Raw genomic sequence first — 13,811 nt, 5'->3', positions numbered from 1 at the left:
TTGTTAATATACTTTTGAACTCTTGAGCTACATGCAGAAATACTGATATGTAAGCAATTTCTTTAGGTCAAATGTAGCTATACATCTAATTAGTGTATTTTGAGATTTTTACATTGTTCCTTTGTCATGTCAGTCATAAATTTACCTATTGACATAAGAATATTAGACAAGGATAAAATACCACTTACAGGACACATCTGTACTTTTGTGTCTTAGAAATGAGCTAATGATTATGTGTTTCAATGTATGTTTGAAGAGTATATAAACTGGTCATCCTGACGTAATAAATCAGAGCTGTTTTGCAAACCATATCTCTATGTGTGTTCTGTAAGACGGTTCTCCAAGCGCTTGTCATTTAATTTGCAGTGCAATAGCAGAGTCCAAAGGAGAAGGGAGAAGTGGAAAGCTACAGGTGTTTAAAGGGTCCTGGGTCCTGAAATTAGGCCTCATCAATACCGTTAAGTCTAATCTGTAGTCTGTTCTCTTTGGTCACTATTCTACTAACCCTTACAAATTGACTGAATGGAAGGGAACTAATTATATATTTAGGATGAAAACTATCAAAATGTAGAATACTATTCCTATCTGTGGGCTTGGTAAACAAATCCAGCTTTAAAAACATAATTTATGTAAGAACTTACCAGATAAATTAATTTCTTTCATATTGGCAAGAGTCCATGAGCTAGTGACGTATGGGATATACTTTCCTACCAGGAGGGGCAAAGTTTCCCAAACCTCAAAATGCCTATAAATACACCCCTCACCACACCCACATTCAGTTTAATGAATAGCCAAGAAGTGGGGTGATAAGAAAGGAGCGAAAGCATCAAACAAGGAATTGGAATAATTGTGCTTTATACAAAAAAATCATAATCACCACAGAAAGGGTGGGCCTCATGGACTCTTGCCAATATGAAAGAAATTAATTTATCAGGTAAGTTCTTACATAAATTATGTTTTCTTTCATGTAATTGGCAAGAGTCCATGAGCTAGTGACGTATGGGATAGCAGATACCCAAGATGTGGAACTTCCACGCAAGAGTCACTAGAGAGGGAGGGATAAAATAAACACAGCCAATTCCGCTGAAAAAATAATCCACAACCCAAATAAAAAAATTGAAATTATAAGCAGAAGAATCAAACTGAAACAGCTGCCTGAAGTACTTTTCTACCAAAAACTGCTTCAGAAGAAGAAAAAACATAAAAATGGTAGAATTTAGTAAAAGTATGCAAAGAAGACCAAGTTGCTGCTTTGCAAATCTGATCAACAGAAGCTTCATTCCTAAAAGCCCAGGAATTAGAAACTGACCTAGTAGAATGAGCCGTAATCCTTTGAGGCGGGGTTTTACCCGACTCCACATAAGCATAATGAGTCAAAGACTTTAACCAAGACGCCAAAGAAATGGCAGACGCCTTTTGACCTTTCCTGGAACCAGAAAAGATAGCAAATAGACTAGAAGTCTTTCTGAAATCTTTAGTAGCTTCAACATAATATTTCAAAGCTCTTACTACATCCAAAGAATGTAAAGATCTCTCCAGAGAATTCTTAGGATTAGGACACAATGAAGGGACAACAATTTCTCTACTAATGTTGTTAGAATTCACAAATTTAGGTAAAAATTTAAATGAAGTCCGCAACACCGCCTTATCCTGATGAAAAATCAGAAAAGGAGATTCACAAGAAAGAGCAGATAACTCAGAAACTCTTCTAGCAGAAGAGATGGCCAAGAGGAACAAAACTTTCCAAGAAAGTAATTTAATATCCAGAGAATGCATAGGTTTAAACGGAGGAGCCTGTAAAGCCCTCAGAACTAAATTAAGACTCCAAGGAGGAGAGATTGACTTAATGACAGGCTTGATACGAACCAAAGCCTGTACAAAACAATGAATATCAGGAAGATTAGCAATCTTTCTGTGAAAAAGAACAGAAAGAGCAGAGATTTGTCCTTTCAAGGAACTTGCAGACACACCCTTATCCAAACCATCCTGAAGAAACTGAAAAATTCTAGGAATTCTAAAAGAATGCCAAGAGAATTTATGAGAAGAACACCAAGAAATGTAAGTCTTCCAGACTGAGTAATAAATCTTTCTAGACACAGATTTACGAGCCTGTAACATAGTATTAATCACTGAGTCAGAGAAACCTCTATGACTAAGTATTAAGCGTTCAATCTCCATACCTTCAAATTTAATGATTTGAGACCCTGATGGAAAAATGGGCCTTGAGATAGAAGGTCTGGCCTTAACGGAAGTGTCCAAGGTTGGCAACTTGCCATCCGAACGAGATCCACATACCAAAACCTGTGTAGCCATGCTGGAGCCACCAGCAGTACAAACGAAGGCTCCATTAGGATTTTGGAAATCACTCTTGGAAGAAGAACTAGAGGCGGAAAGATATAAGCAGGTTGATAATTCCAAGGAAGTGACAATGCGTCCACCACTCCCGCCTGAGGATCCCTGGATCTGGACAGATACCTGGGAAGTTTCTTGTTTAGATGAGAAGCCATCAGATCTATTTCTGGAAGTCCCCAGATTTGAACTATCTGAAGAAATACCTCTGGGTGAAGAGACCTTTCGCCCGGATGTAACGTCTGGCGACTGAGATAATCCGCTTCCCAATTGTCTATACCTGGGATGTGAACCGCAGAAATTAGACAGGAGCTGGATTCCGCCCATACAAGTATTCAAGATACTTCTTTCATAGCCTGAGGACTGTGAGTCCCACCTTGACGATTGACATACGCCACGGTTGTGACATTGTCTGTCTGAAAACAAATAAACGATTCTCTCTTCAGAAGAGGCCAGAACTGAAGAGCTCTGAAAATCGCACGGAGTTCCAAAATGTTGATTGGTAATTTCACCTCCTGAGATTCCCAAACCCCCTGCGCTGTCAGAGATCCCATACAGCTCCCCAACCTGAAAGACTCGCATCTGTTGAGATCACAGTCCAGGTTGGACGAACAAAAGAGGCCCCTTGAATTAAACGATGGTGATCCAACCACCAAGTCAGAGAAGATCGAACATTGGGATTTAAGGATATTGTGATATATTTGTATAATCCCTGCACCATTGGTTCAGCATACAAAGCTGGAGAGGTCTCATGTGAAAACGAGCAAAAGGGATCGCGTCCGATGCAGCAGTCATTAGACCTAGAATTTCCATGCACAAAGCTATAGAAGGGAATGATTGAGACTGAAGGTTTCGACAAGCTGAAACCAATTTCAGACGTCTCTTTTCTGTTAGAGACAAAGTCATGGACACTGAATCTATTTGGAAACCCAAAAAGGTTACCCTTGTCTGAGGAATCAAGGAACTCTTTGTTAAATTGATCCTCCAACCATGTCTTTGAAGAAACAACACAAAAGTTGATTCGTATGAGATTCTGCAGAATGTAAAGACTGAGCAAGTACCAAGATATCGTCCAAATAAGGAAGTACCGCAATACCCTGTTCTCTGATTACAGAGAGAAGGGCACCGAGAACCTTTGAAAAGATCCTTGGAGCTGTTGCTAGGCCAAATGGAAGAGCAACAAACTGGTAATGCTTGTCTAGAAAAGAGAATCTCAGGAACTGATAGTGATCTGGATGAATTGGAATATGAAGATATGCATCCTGTAAGTCTATTGTAGACATATAATGCCCTTGCTGAACAGAAGGTAGAATAGTCCTTATAGTCACCATTTTGAATGTTGGTATCCTTACATAACGATTCAATATTTTTAGATCCAGAACTGGTCTGAAGGAATTCTCCTTCTTTGGTACAATGAACAGATTTGAGTAAAACCCCAGACCCTGTTCCAGAACTGGAACTGGCACAATTACCCCAGCCGACTCCAGGTCTGAAACACATTTCAGAAACGCCTGAGTCTTTACTGGGTTTACTGGAATGGGTGAGAGAAAATATCTTCTCACAGGCGGCCTTACCTTGAAACCTATTCTGTACCCTTGTGAAACAATGTTCTGAATCCAAATACTTTGAATCGAATTGATCCAAACATCTTTGAAAAATCGTAACCTGCCCCCTACCAGCTGTGCTGGAATGAGGGCCGCACCTTCATGCGGATTTGGGGGCTGGTTTTGACTTTCTAAAAGGCTTGGATTTATTCCAGACTGGAGAAGGTTTCCAAACGGAAACTGTTCCTTTAGGGGAAGGGTCAGGCCTCTGTTCCTTATTCTGACGAAAGGAACGAAAACGCATATAGCAGCCCTATATTTACCTTTAGATTTTTTGTCCTGAGGCAAAAAGGCTCCCTTCCCCCCAGTAACAGTTGAAATTATTGAATCCAACTGAGAACCAAATAGTTTATTACCTTGGAAAGAAAGAGAAAGCAACGTTGACTTAGAAGTCATATCTCCATTCCAAGACTTAAGCCATAAAGCTCTTCTAGCTAAAATAGCTAAAGACATATACCTGACATCAATCCTAATGATATAAAAAATGGCATCACAAACAAAATTATTAGCATGTTGAAGAAGTTTAACAATGCTATAAGCATTATGGTCTGACACTTGTTGCACTAAAGCCTCCAACCAGAAGGTGGAAGCTGCAGCAAGATCAGCCAAAGAAATAGCAGGTCTAAGAAGATTACCTGAACATAAATAAGCCTTCCTTAGAAAGGATTCAAGCTTTCTATCTAAAGGATCCTTAAAAGAAGTACTATCTGCCGTAGGAATAGTAGTACGTTTAGCAAGAGTAGAGATAGCCCCATCAACTTTGGGGATTTTTTCCCAAAACTCTAATCTATCAGATGGCAAAGGGTACAATTTCTTAAACCTTGGTGAAGGAGTAAATGAAGTACCCAGACTATTCTATTCCCTAGAAATTACTTCTGAAATAGCATCAGGAACTGGAAAAACTTCTGGAATAACTACATGAGGTTTAAAAACTGAATTTAAAGGCTTATAAGTTTTAATATCAAGAGGACTAGACTCCTCCATATCTAATGCAATCAACACTTCTTTAAGTAAAGAACGAATAAACTCCATGTTAAACAAATATGAAGATTTATCAGTGTCAATATCTGAGGCAGAATCTTCTGAACCAGATAGATCCTCATCAGAAATAGATAAGTCAGAATGATGGCGGTCATTTAAAAATTAATCTGAAATATGAGAAGTTTTAAAAGACCTTTTACGTTTACTAGAAGGAGGAATAACAGACAGAGCCTTCCGAATAGAATTAGAAACAAATTCTTTTACATTAACAGGAACATCCTGAACATTAGATGTTGAAGGAACAACAACAGGTAATGGATTATTACTAATGGAAATATTATCTGCGTTAGAAAGTTTATCATGACAACTAACACAAACTACAGCCGGAGGAACAGTTACCAAAAGTTTACAACAAATGCACTTAGCTTTGGTAGAACCAACATCAGGCAGCGTCTTTCCAGAAATAGATTCTGATCCAGGGTCAGGAAGTGACATCTTGCAATATGTAATAGAAAAAACAACATATAAAGCAAAATTATCAAATTCCTTAAATGACAGTTTCAGGAATGGGAAAAAATGCAAAACCAAACAAGCCTCTAGCAACCAGAAGCAACAAAAAAGTGAGACTGAAATAGTGTGAAAACCCACATTTTTTGGCGCCAAGAATGACGCCCACATTTTTTGGCGCCAAAAACGTCTGCAACACACATGCGTCAAAAAAAATACGCAACCACGTGAAAACTTCCGGCGTCAACTAAGACGCCAGAAATTACTAAATTTTTGCGCCAAAAAAGTCTCGCGCCAAAAATTACGCAATAAATTGTAGCATTTTCTGCACCCGCAAGCCTAACAGCCCGCAATTTAGAAAAAAAGCCAATTGAAAATTTTTAAGGTAAGAAAAATATTTATTCATATGCATTTTCCCAAAAAAATGAAACTGACAGTCTGAAAAAAAGGAATACTGATTATCCTGAATCATGGCAAATATAGGTTTAAAACATATATTTAGAACTTTACATATAAAGTGCCCAACCATAGCTTAGAGTGTCATGAATAAAATAAGACTTACTTACCCTTAGACACTCATCTACATATAGTAGATAGCCAAACCAGTACTGAAACGAGAATCAGTAGAGGTAATGGTATATAAGAGTATATCGTTGATCTGAAAAGGGAGGTAGGAGAAGAAATCTCTACGACCGATAACAGAGAACCTATGAAATAGATCCCCTAGAGGAAGACCATGGTATTCAAATAGGCAATACTCTCTTCACATCCCTCTGACATTCACTGCATTTTGAGAGGAAAACCGGGCTTCAGCCTGCTGCAAAGCGCATATCAACGTAGAAATCTAGCACAAACTTACTTCACCACCTCCATGGGAGGCAAAGTTTGTAAAACTGAATTGTGGGTGTGGTGAGGGGTGTATTTATAGGCATTTTGAGGTTTGGGAAACTTTGCCCCTCCTGGTAGGAATGTATATCCCATACGTCACTAGCTCAAGGACTCTTGCCAATTACATGAAAGAAATGCCCCTTCTCTGTAGACAGTTGTATCTAAGAAGTTAACATATTCCTCACTGCATGTTAATGTAAATGTTATAATGTTAGTACTACAGTTTAAATCCTGAATAAACATTTCAAGGGATCCAATGTCACCATACTACACAACAAACAAGTCATCTATATAGCGCCACCATGTGGCTGAATACTTCAAGAAATGTTTTTTCTCATACACATACTTCTTTTCAATTGTGTTCATATAGATGTTGGTGTATGTTTGAGCAGCATTAGATTCCATGTCAGTACCTTGTTTTTGTAAATAAAAGGTATCTTAGAACAATAAATAATTGTGGTACAATGCAATCAGTAGGAATTCTTCAAAAACTGCCTTCTGAGTTGCAGTCTACCTAATACACTAATCCAAAGCTCTCTTTACTGCAGCAATACAGCTCTCTTGCTTTTTTTACGGTGTGCAGACTACAAACATCCAATCTAAATAGAATGATTTTGTCTGTGGCTATGTTAGTGCATACAGAGTTTAACCTGCCACAATTGGCCGACCATTGGGTTATTTAGCTGTTTATGCACCATAAGGAGTGTGTAAAAAAACAGAATTTATTTCTTGACATGGTGAGTCTATGGATCATCTTAATTACTGTTGGGAATATCACTCCTGAGCAGCAGGAGGAGGCAAAGAGCACCACAGCAAAAGCTGTTAAATACCACTCCCCCTACCCACAATCCCCAGTCATTCAACCAAAGGGAAAGGAGAAAAGGAATTAATCTAAGGTGCAGAGGTGCCTGAAGTTTATAGAAGAGCAAACTGTCTGAAAAACAGGGTGGGCTGTGGACTCACCGTGTCAAGAAATTAATAAATTTATCAGGTAAGAATAAATGATGTTTTCTTTCTAATGACACGGTGAGTCCACGGATCATCTTAATTACTGTTGGGAACCAATACCCAAGCTAGAGGACACGGATGATAAGGGAGGGACAAGACAGTTAACCTAAACAGAAGGCACCACTGCTTGAAGAAGCTTTCTCCCAAAAGAAGCCTCTGCTGAAGCAAAAGTATAAAACTGTGTTAGTTATGAAAAACTGGGGAATGGATAATTAAGGTATTATCTACCTTTTAAAACAACAAAAATTCTGGTGATGACTGTCCCTTTAATTTCAATGATCTATCTATGCATATCTAATGATATATAATCAAATCAGTAATGGTCTGATATAACTGGAAAAATAATCTGAAAAGTTATTATTCTAAAAATGAAAAACATTATTTAATTTGCGATTAATGACTAGTGATTTAATTCAAATCCACCATGGGGTCACCTCAAACGCTTGAGGTGCAGAAAGGGCCTCAAACTTCTCCAAAACTGCACGCCCCAGGGGGTAACATGCAGTCATCATCAGCACTTGGTATTGTGTGGCTGACAACTACGTATCACCCTCTGCACTTAGGAGGTTAAACGTTTCTGAGTAAAATGAGTTTTGTGATGGCTAATAAGATGTGATTTCCGAGTAAAATATTTCCCACAGTCAGAACAAGAAAATGCTTTCTCACCTGTGTGAATTTTCTGATGATCAATAAGATATGATTTCCGAGTAAAATATTTCCCACAGTCAGAACATGAAAATTCTTTCTCTCCTTTGTGAATTTTCTGATGCCTAATAAGATCTGATTTCTGAGTAAAATATTTCCCACAGTCAGAACATAAAAATTCTTTCTCTCCTGTGTGAATTTTCTGATGCCTAATAAGATCTGATTTCTGAGTAAAACATTTCCCACAGTCAGAACATAAAAATCCCTTTTCACCTGTGTGAAATTTTTGATGCTTAATAAGATTTGATTTCTGATTAAAACATTTCCCACAGTAAGAGCATGAAAATTCTTTTTCTCCTGTATGAATTTTCTGATGCTTAATAAGATTTGATTTCTGAGTAAAACATTTGCCACAGTCAGAACAAGAAAATGCTTTCTCTCCTGTGTGAATTCTCAGATGAACAATTAGATGTGATTTCTGAGTAAAATATTTCCCACAGTAAGAACATAAAAATCCTTTTTCTCCTGTATGAATTTTCTGATGAACATCAAGATTTGTTTTATGGTTAAAAGATTCCCCACATATAGAACAGGACAATAGCTTTTCTCCTGTATGAATTTTAAGATGTTTAAGAAGATGTGATTTCTTAAGAAAACTTTTCCCACATTCAGAACATACATTTCCCAAGTGGCTTCTTTGATTTTGAAGAAGATGTAAAGAAGCATCTGCACTCTGATCATGACTTGGATTATTGCAGTTTGTGAATTCACCTGTCAAGAAACAGAATGGGAGTATTGTTATTAATTATATAATTATTTAATAATGAGATCATATAAACGGTTCTGATTTAGTCGGTCCCCTACACTTGTAGAAGACACTGTGACCACTAGACCTTTTCACAGCTTCTATGCTAAGGCTTAAGGGCAGTTTACTGTACATAAGGGACTATTTCTAAGAATTCACATTTAGTCAAAGACCAAACTAAATAGAAATTAATGTTGTTTTTCTACCTAATGTATCTAGTTAGTAACTTTTAGTAATACAATTATTTCAGCCCATAAACTAATCTTTATAACTACAACTTGGGTGCTTGTAGTTAAAAGAAAGATGACTCTAGAACAACAAAAAAAAAGAAAATGGTGTAGTATATCTAAGCAATATATAAATGATTTAACAGAGAGAAGAATTTAATTAATGTGTTAACTACACCTTCTGGAATAATCAGCAGCTCCCCAGCCAACTGTGTTACTCATGCAATTCTGTTATACCATATAGATGATGAGGATTATTTAGCTGAAAAGGCTTAAAGGCCCCAATATAGCTAAACCAAAAGCATATCAACTTGTGACAAATCTCCAAAATAACATCAGACCACACAGTTAATGAGTTTACTTAAAGATTATTAAGAGCATTTCCCTCACTGGAAAGAGGGTTAAGTTTAAAAGTGCTTTAATATGAAACATGAGTGCTTACTGTTTATGTGCGCAAAACATTCAGTTTTATTGTTTAAGAATGTTGCATTTATGCCATATTTTATTTACTTGTAATGAAGCCCAGATTATCACTTTATATAAAAAGTAATATATACTGTAATATGTAAAATAAACTATATTAGTGAACATACACATCACACACGTACACTCACCTGTGCCCTGTGTGCATGTGTGATGTGTATGTTCACTAATATGTACACACACCTGTGCCCGGTTTCCCACAGACCCGCCACACACACGCAACTGTGACGTTTCCCACAGGCACATCTCACACGTACACTCAACTGTGCCATGCAACCCTCACATTTTGCACACATACACTATCTGTGCCCTGTTTCCAACAGACATGTCACACACATGTGCCCTACATCCATCTCAAGTGTCACACACATACACTCACATTTGCCCTGATTTCCTCAGACATGTCACACACGTACACTCACATGTGCCTGTCCTACTTCCCAAAGACATGTCACACACGTACACTCACCTGTGCCCTACTTCCCAAAGACATGTCACACACAAACACTCACCTGTTCCTTTTCCCACAGACTTGTCACAGTTACACTCACCTGTGCCATGCATCCCTCTCACGTGTCACACATATACAGTCATCTGTGCCCGGCTTCTCTTAAATAATTAACACACCTATACTCACACATGCCCTGCTTTCCTCAGACATGTCACACACGTACACTCACATGTGCCCTGCTTTCCTTAGATATGTCATAAATGTACCTATCCCCTCCTTCCCACAGACATGTCACACACTTACACTCACCTGTGCCCTGCATCCCTCTCACGTGTCACACATATACACTCATGGGTGCAATGATTGAGAAGCGCTAAAAGCTAATGTGGTTCTGTTCTTTCTTATATTAGGTTGTATATGGAATAATTTCCATTGGTTGAAATTAACACTTGATATATGTCTCCTATATTATTAATTAACGATTGTTATATATCATTGATTGCTAAAAGTTAATATATCTGTATACCTGTATACTTTTCTTCTGACGTGATTGATTATATACGATAACTAAGACTAATGAATATCATTAGTATATATCTCCTTATATATGCCTTCTATATATTTATGTCTCTGTTGTTATCAATTTTTAGTAAGTATATATTTGTGTTGGTTACATATAATAACATACAAATTATATAAAATCCATACAATAAAATTGAGTTGTGGCCACAACTCTGCCTTCAATTTGGAGGCATTGAAAAAAAGAGGTAAAGCCATCGGAGGTCCGGTAAGAGGGTATCATAAATTCTTATAAAAGAAAGTCAAATCAATTGTGTGTAATATTACAGATTTATAACAACACATCAACTGAGTAATTTATTAACATCCAAAGACAAATTGATTAATACCACTTCAATACAATTGTATGGAAAGACATATCAATGGGATAATAGCGTTTTCAAAAGCAACAAACTTTTAATCAACACAAATTTTTTAAATCAACATAACGGACCTCCACATTGAAGGCAGCGTTGTGGCCACAACTCAAATTTATTGTATGGATTTTATATCATTTGTATGGTATTATATGTAACCAACACAAATATATACTTAGTAAAGTGTTAGATTTTATGCAACTGTATAGTATTGTTCTTTATATATGATAAAGTGTTAGATTTTATGCAACTGTATAGTATCGTTCTTTATATATGCTAAAAATTGATAACAACAGAGACATAAATATATAGAAGGAATATATAAGGAAATATTTACTAATGATATTCATGTAACTATTCCTATTTTTGTAGTCTTAGTTATCGTATATAATCAATCACGTCAGAAGAAAAGTATACATATATACAGATATATTAACTTTTAGCAATCAATGATATATAACAATAGTTAATTAATAATATAGGAGACATATATCAAGTGTTAATTTCAACCAATGGGAATTATTCCATATACAACATAATATAAAGAAAGAACAGAACCACATTAGCTTTTAGCGCTTCTCAATCATTGCAGCCATGTTATAAACACATTACAGTTATTGGGAGTATTAACTGTTTTCTTTGAGGAGCTTTGTGGATATCCATAATCCACCTAAGACAATCCCAACAATATATTTTTCTACACATATACACTCACCTGTGCCCTGCATCCCTCTATTGTGTCACACATATACATTCACCTGTGCCCTGCATCCCTCTATTGTGTCACACATATACACTCACCTGTGCCCTGCATCCCTCTAATGTGTCACACATATACACTCACCTATGCCCTGCATCCCTCTATTGTGTCACACATATACACTCACCTGTGCCCTGCATCCCTCTATTGTCACCCATATACACTCACCTGTGCCCTGCATCCCCCTATTGTGTCACACATATACACTCACCTGTGCCCTGCATCCCTCTATTGTGTCACACATATACATTCACCTGTGCCCTGCATCCCTCTATTGTGTCACACATATACACTCACCTGTGCCCTGCATCCCTTTATTGTGTCTCACATATACACTCACCTGTGCCCTGCTTTCCTTAGACATGTCACACACGTACACTCACATGTGCCCTGCTTTCCTTAGATATGTCAAACATGTACACTCACCTATCCCCTCCTTCCCACAGACATGTCACACACTTAAACTTACCTGTGCCCTGCATCCCTCTCATGTGTCACACATATACACTCACTTATGCCCTGCATCCCTCAGACACGTCACACACATACACCTACCTGTACTTATATTGTCACATATTTCCTGCTCTGCAGCTTCTGTTATATTTCTTTGCCACTGATCTTCTGTTTGTTCCGTGTTACATGAAATCTTAGCATCATTTTCACCTAAAGAAAAAAAAAAAATCAATCACTCTTTACAATTTCTGTAGTATCTTTTAAAAAAATAGTTAAAAACAAAATGTGAAAATTTGTATAATTGAAGGTAAATACGCCTGAGCCTACATCAGTAGCAGTCACATCAGTAAGAAACATTCCATGTAATGACATCAGCACAACAGTAATATAGAGTTTTGTGAAATTTTTAAAATAAAACCCATTCTCCATTGCTTATTAAAATCTCACTATAGACCATTCAATTATCTTAATTATTTTCTTTCATGATTTGGATAGAACATACCATTTAAAAAAAAAATTCCAATTTACTTCTATTAGCAAATTTCTTCATTATCTTTTAATCCTTTGCTGAAGCAACAGCACTGCACTACTGGCAGCTAGATGAACACATCTAGTTAGCCAATCACAACAGACAAATGTGTGCAGACACCAATCAGCAGCTAGCTCCCACTAGTGTAGGATATGTGCATATTCCTTTTCAACAAGGGATACCAAAAGAACTAAGCACATTTGAAAATAGAAGTGAACTAAAAAGGGTCTTAAAATGGTATGCTCTATCTCACGGGTGTCAAACACAAGGCCCGCGGACCGAATCCGGCCCGCCAGACCTCGTCATGTGGCCCGTGTAGCCGCCGCCGGCCGCCAGCCTTCACCTTTTATTCTCGCTTTTTTTTTTTGACACAAGAAAGCCGCCTCTTCAGCGCATGCGCGGCAGCCTACAAGCCAGAGAACGTCTGCCCTCTAGCGGCGCCGGCCGTTCTACACAGGAAACCTCCACTTTACATGCATTCAGGAAACCTCCACTTGTTTTTATATTGAGCGCATGCCATCCTGTGATGTGACAGATCCAACGGCTGCTTGAACCCTTCTCTCCTGTACTGTAAGTACATATGAGGTATGTGGGGGGGGAGGGGGGGTCTGCTTATTAGGGGGGTCTGCTTATTATTCTGCTTAAAAGTCTGAGCGGTAAACTTTGGATATACTGACCACTTCCGTGTCACTTTACAGTGGTATAGGGACCATAAACTACAATCAAATAACCCAAAAATGTCCAAGAAAAGAAAAGTTAAAAAAAAGTTAATGCCTTGTGTTTGCCATACGTGTAATAAACAGTGTTTGGCAATATTTGTATGTTTAAAAAAAAAAAAATTACTGTCTGTTACCAAAAATCATTTTTCAATAAATTGTACAATTATTGTACATTTGAATATCTACTTGCCATTATTCTGACTATGTTTCTGCTTTCAGAGCTAGTTATTACTTACATTATTACAAAAACCAGTAATAATTGAATGCAGTGACAATAATTTATGATAATAAAGAGTGGACACATAGTCCTACAGATACAACCGGCCCTTTGAGGGTGACCAAACTGCTGATGCGGCCCCCGATGAATTTGAGTTTGACACCCCTGTTCAGTTTACGTACACTCACCTGTGCCCTGTGTGCGTGTGTGATGTGTATGTTCACTAATATGTACACACACCTGTGCCCGG

At 37.6% G+C, this 13,811-nt stretch overlaps 1 protein-coding gene across 1 annotated transcript; it reads right to left on the bottom strand.

The window, feature by feature from the left end:
• Positions 1 to 7,583: 7,583 nt before the first annotated feature.
• LOC128657990 (gastrula zinc finger protein XlCGF8.2DB-like) lies at positions 7,584 to 10,061 on the bottom strand. Its single transcript, XM_053712429.1, has 2 exons — positions 10,010 to 10,061; positions 7,584 to 8,753 (listed from the first exon to the last, which is right to left on the bottom strand). Exons 1-2 carry the CDS (start codon positions 10,059 to 10,061, stop codon positions 7,897 to 7,899), a joined length of 909 nt encoding a protein of 302 aa, XP_053568404.1. The 3' UTR covers positions 7,584 to 7,896.
• Positions 10,062 to 13,811: the final 3,750 nt, after the last annotated feature.

The sequence above is a fragment of the Bombina bombina genome, chromosome 4 (assembly GCF_027579735.1).
Source record: "Bombina bombina isolate aBomBom1 chromosome 4, aBomBom1.pri, whole genome shotgun sequence".
In the NCBI taxonomy this organism is placed as follows: Eukaryota; Metazoa; Chordata; class Amphibia; order Anura; family Bombinatoridae; genus Bombina; species Bombina bombina.
Note: the sequence above shows the minus strand (reverse complement) of the source record. Positions and strands in the feature narration are given on the sequence as shown.

Bases quoted from the DNA above. Each gene is read 5' to 3' on its own strand.
- LOC128657990 (XM_053712429.1), bottom strand. From the start codon at position 10,061: ATGCATGGCACAGGTGAGTGTAACTGTGACAAGTCTGTGGGAAAAGGA. The intron at 8,754-10,009 runs GTGAGTGTTTGT...GTTTCTTGACAG, and splicing joins GTCTGTGGGAAAAGGAACAG to GTGAATTCACAAACTGCAAT.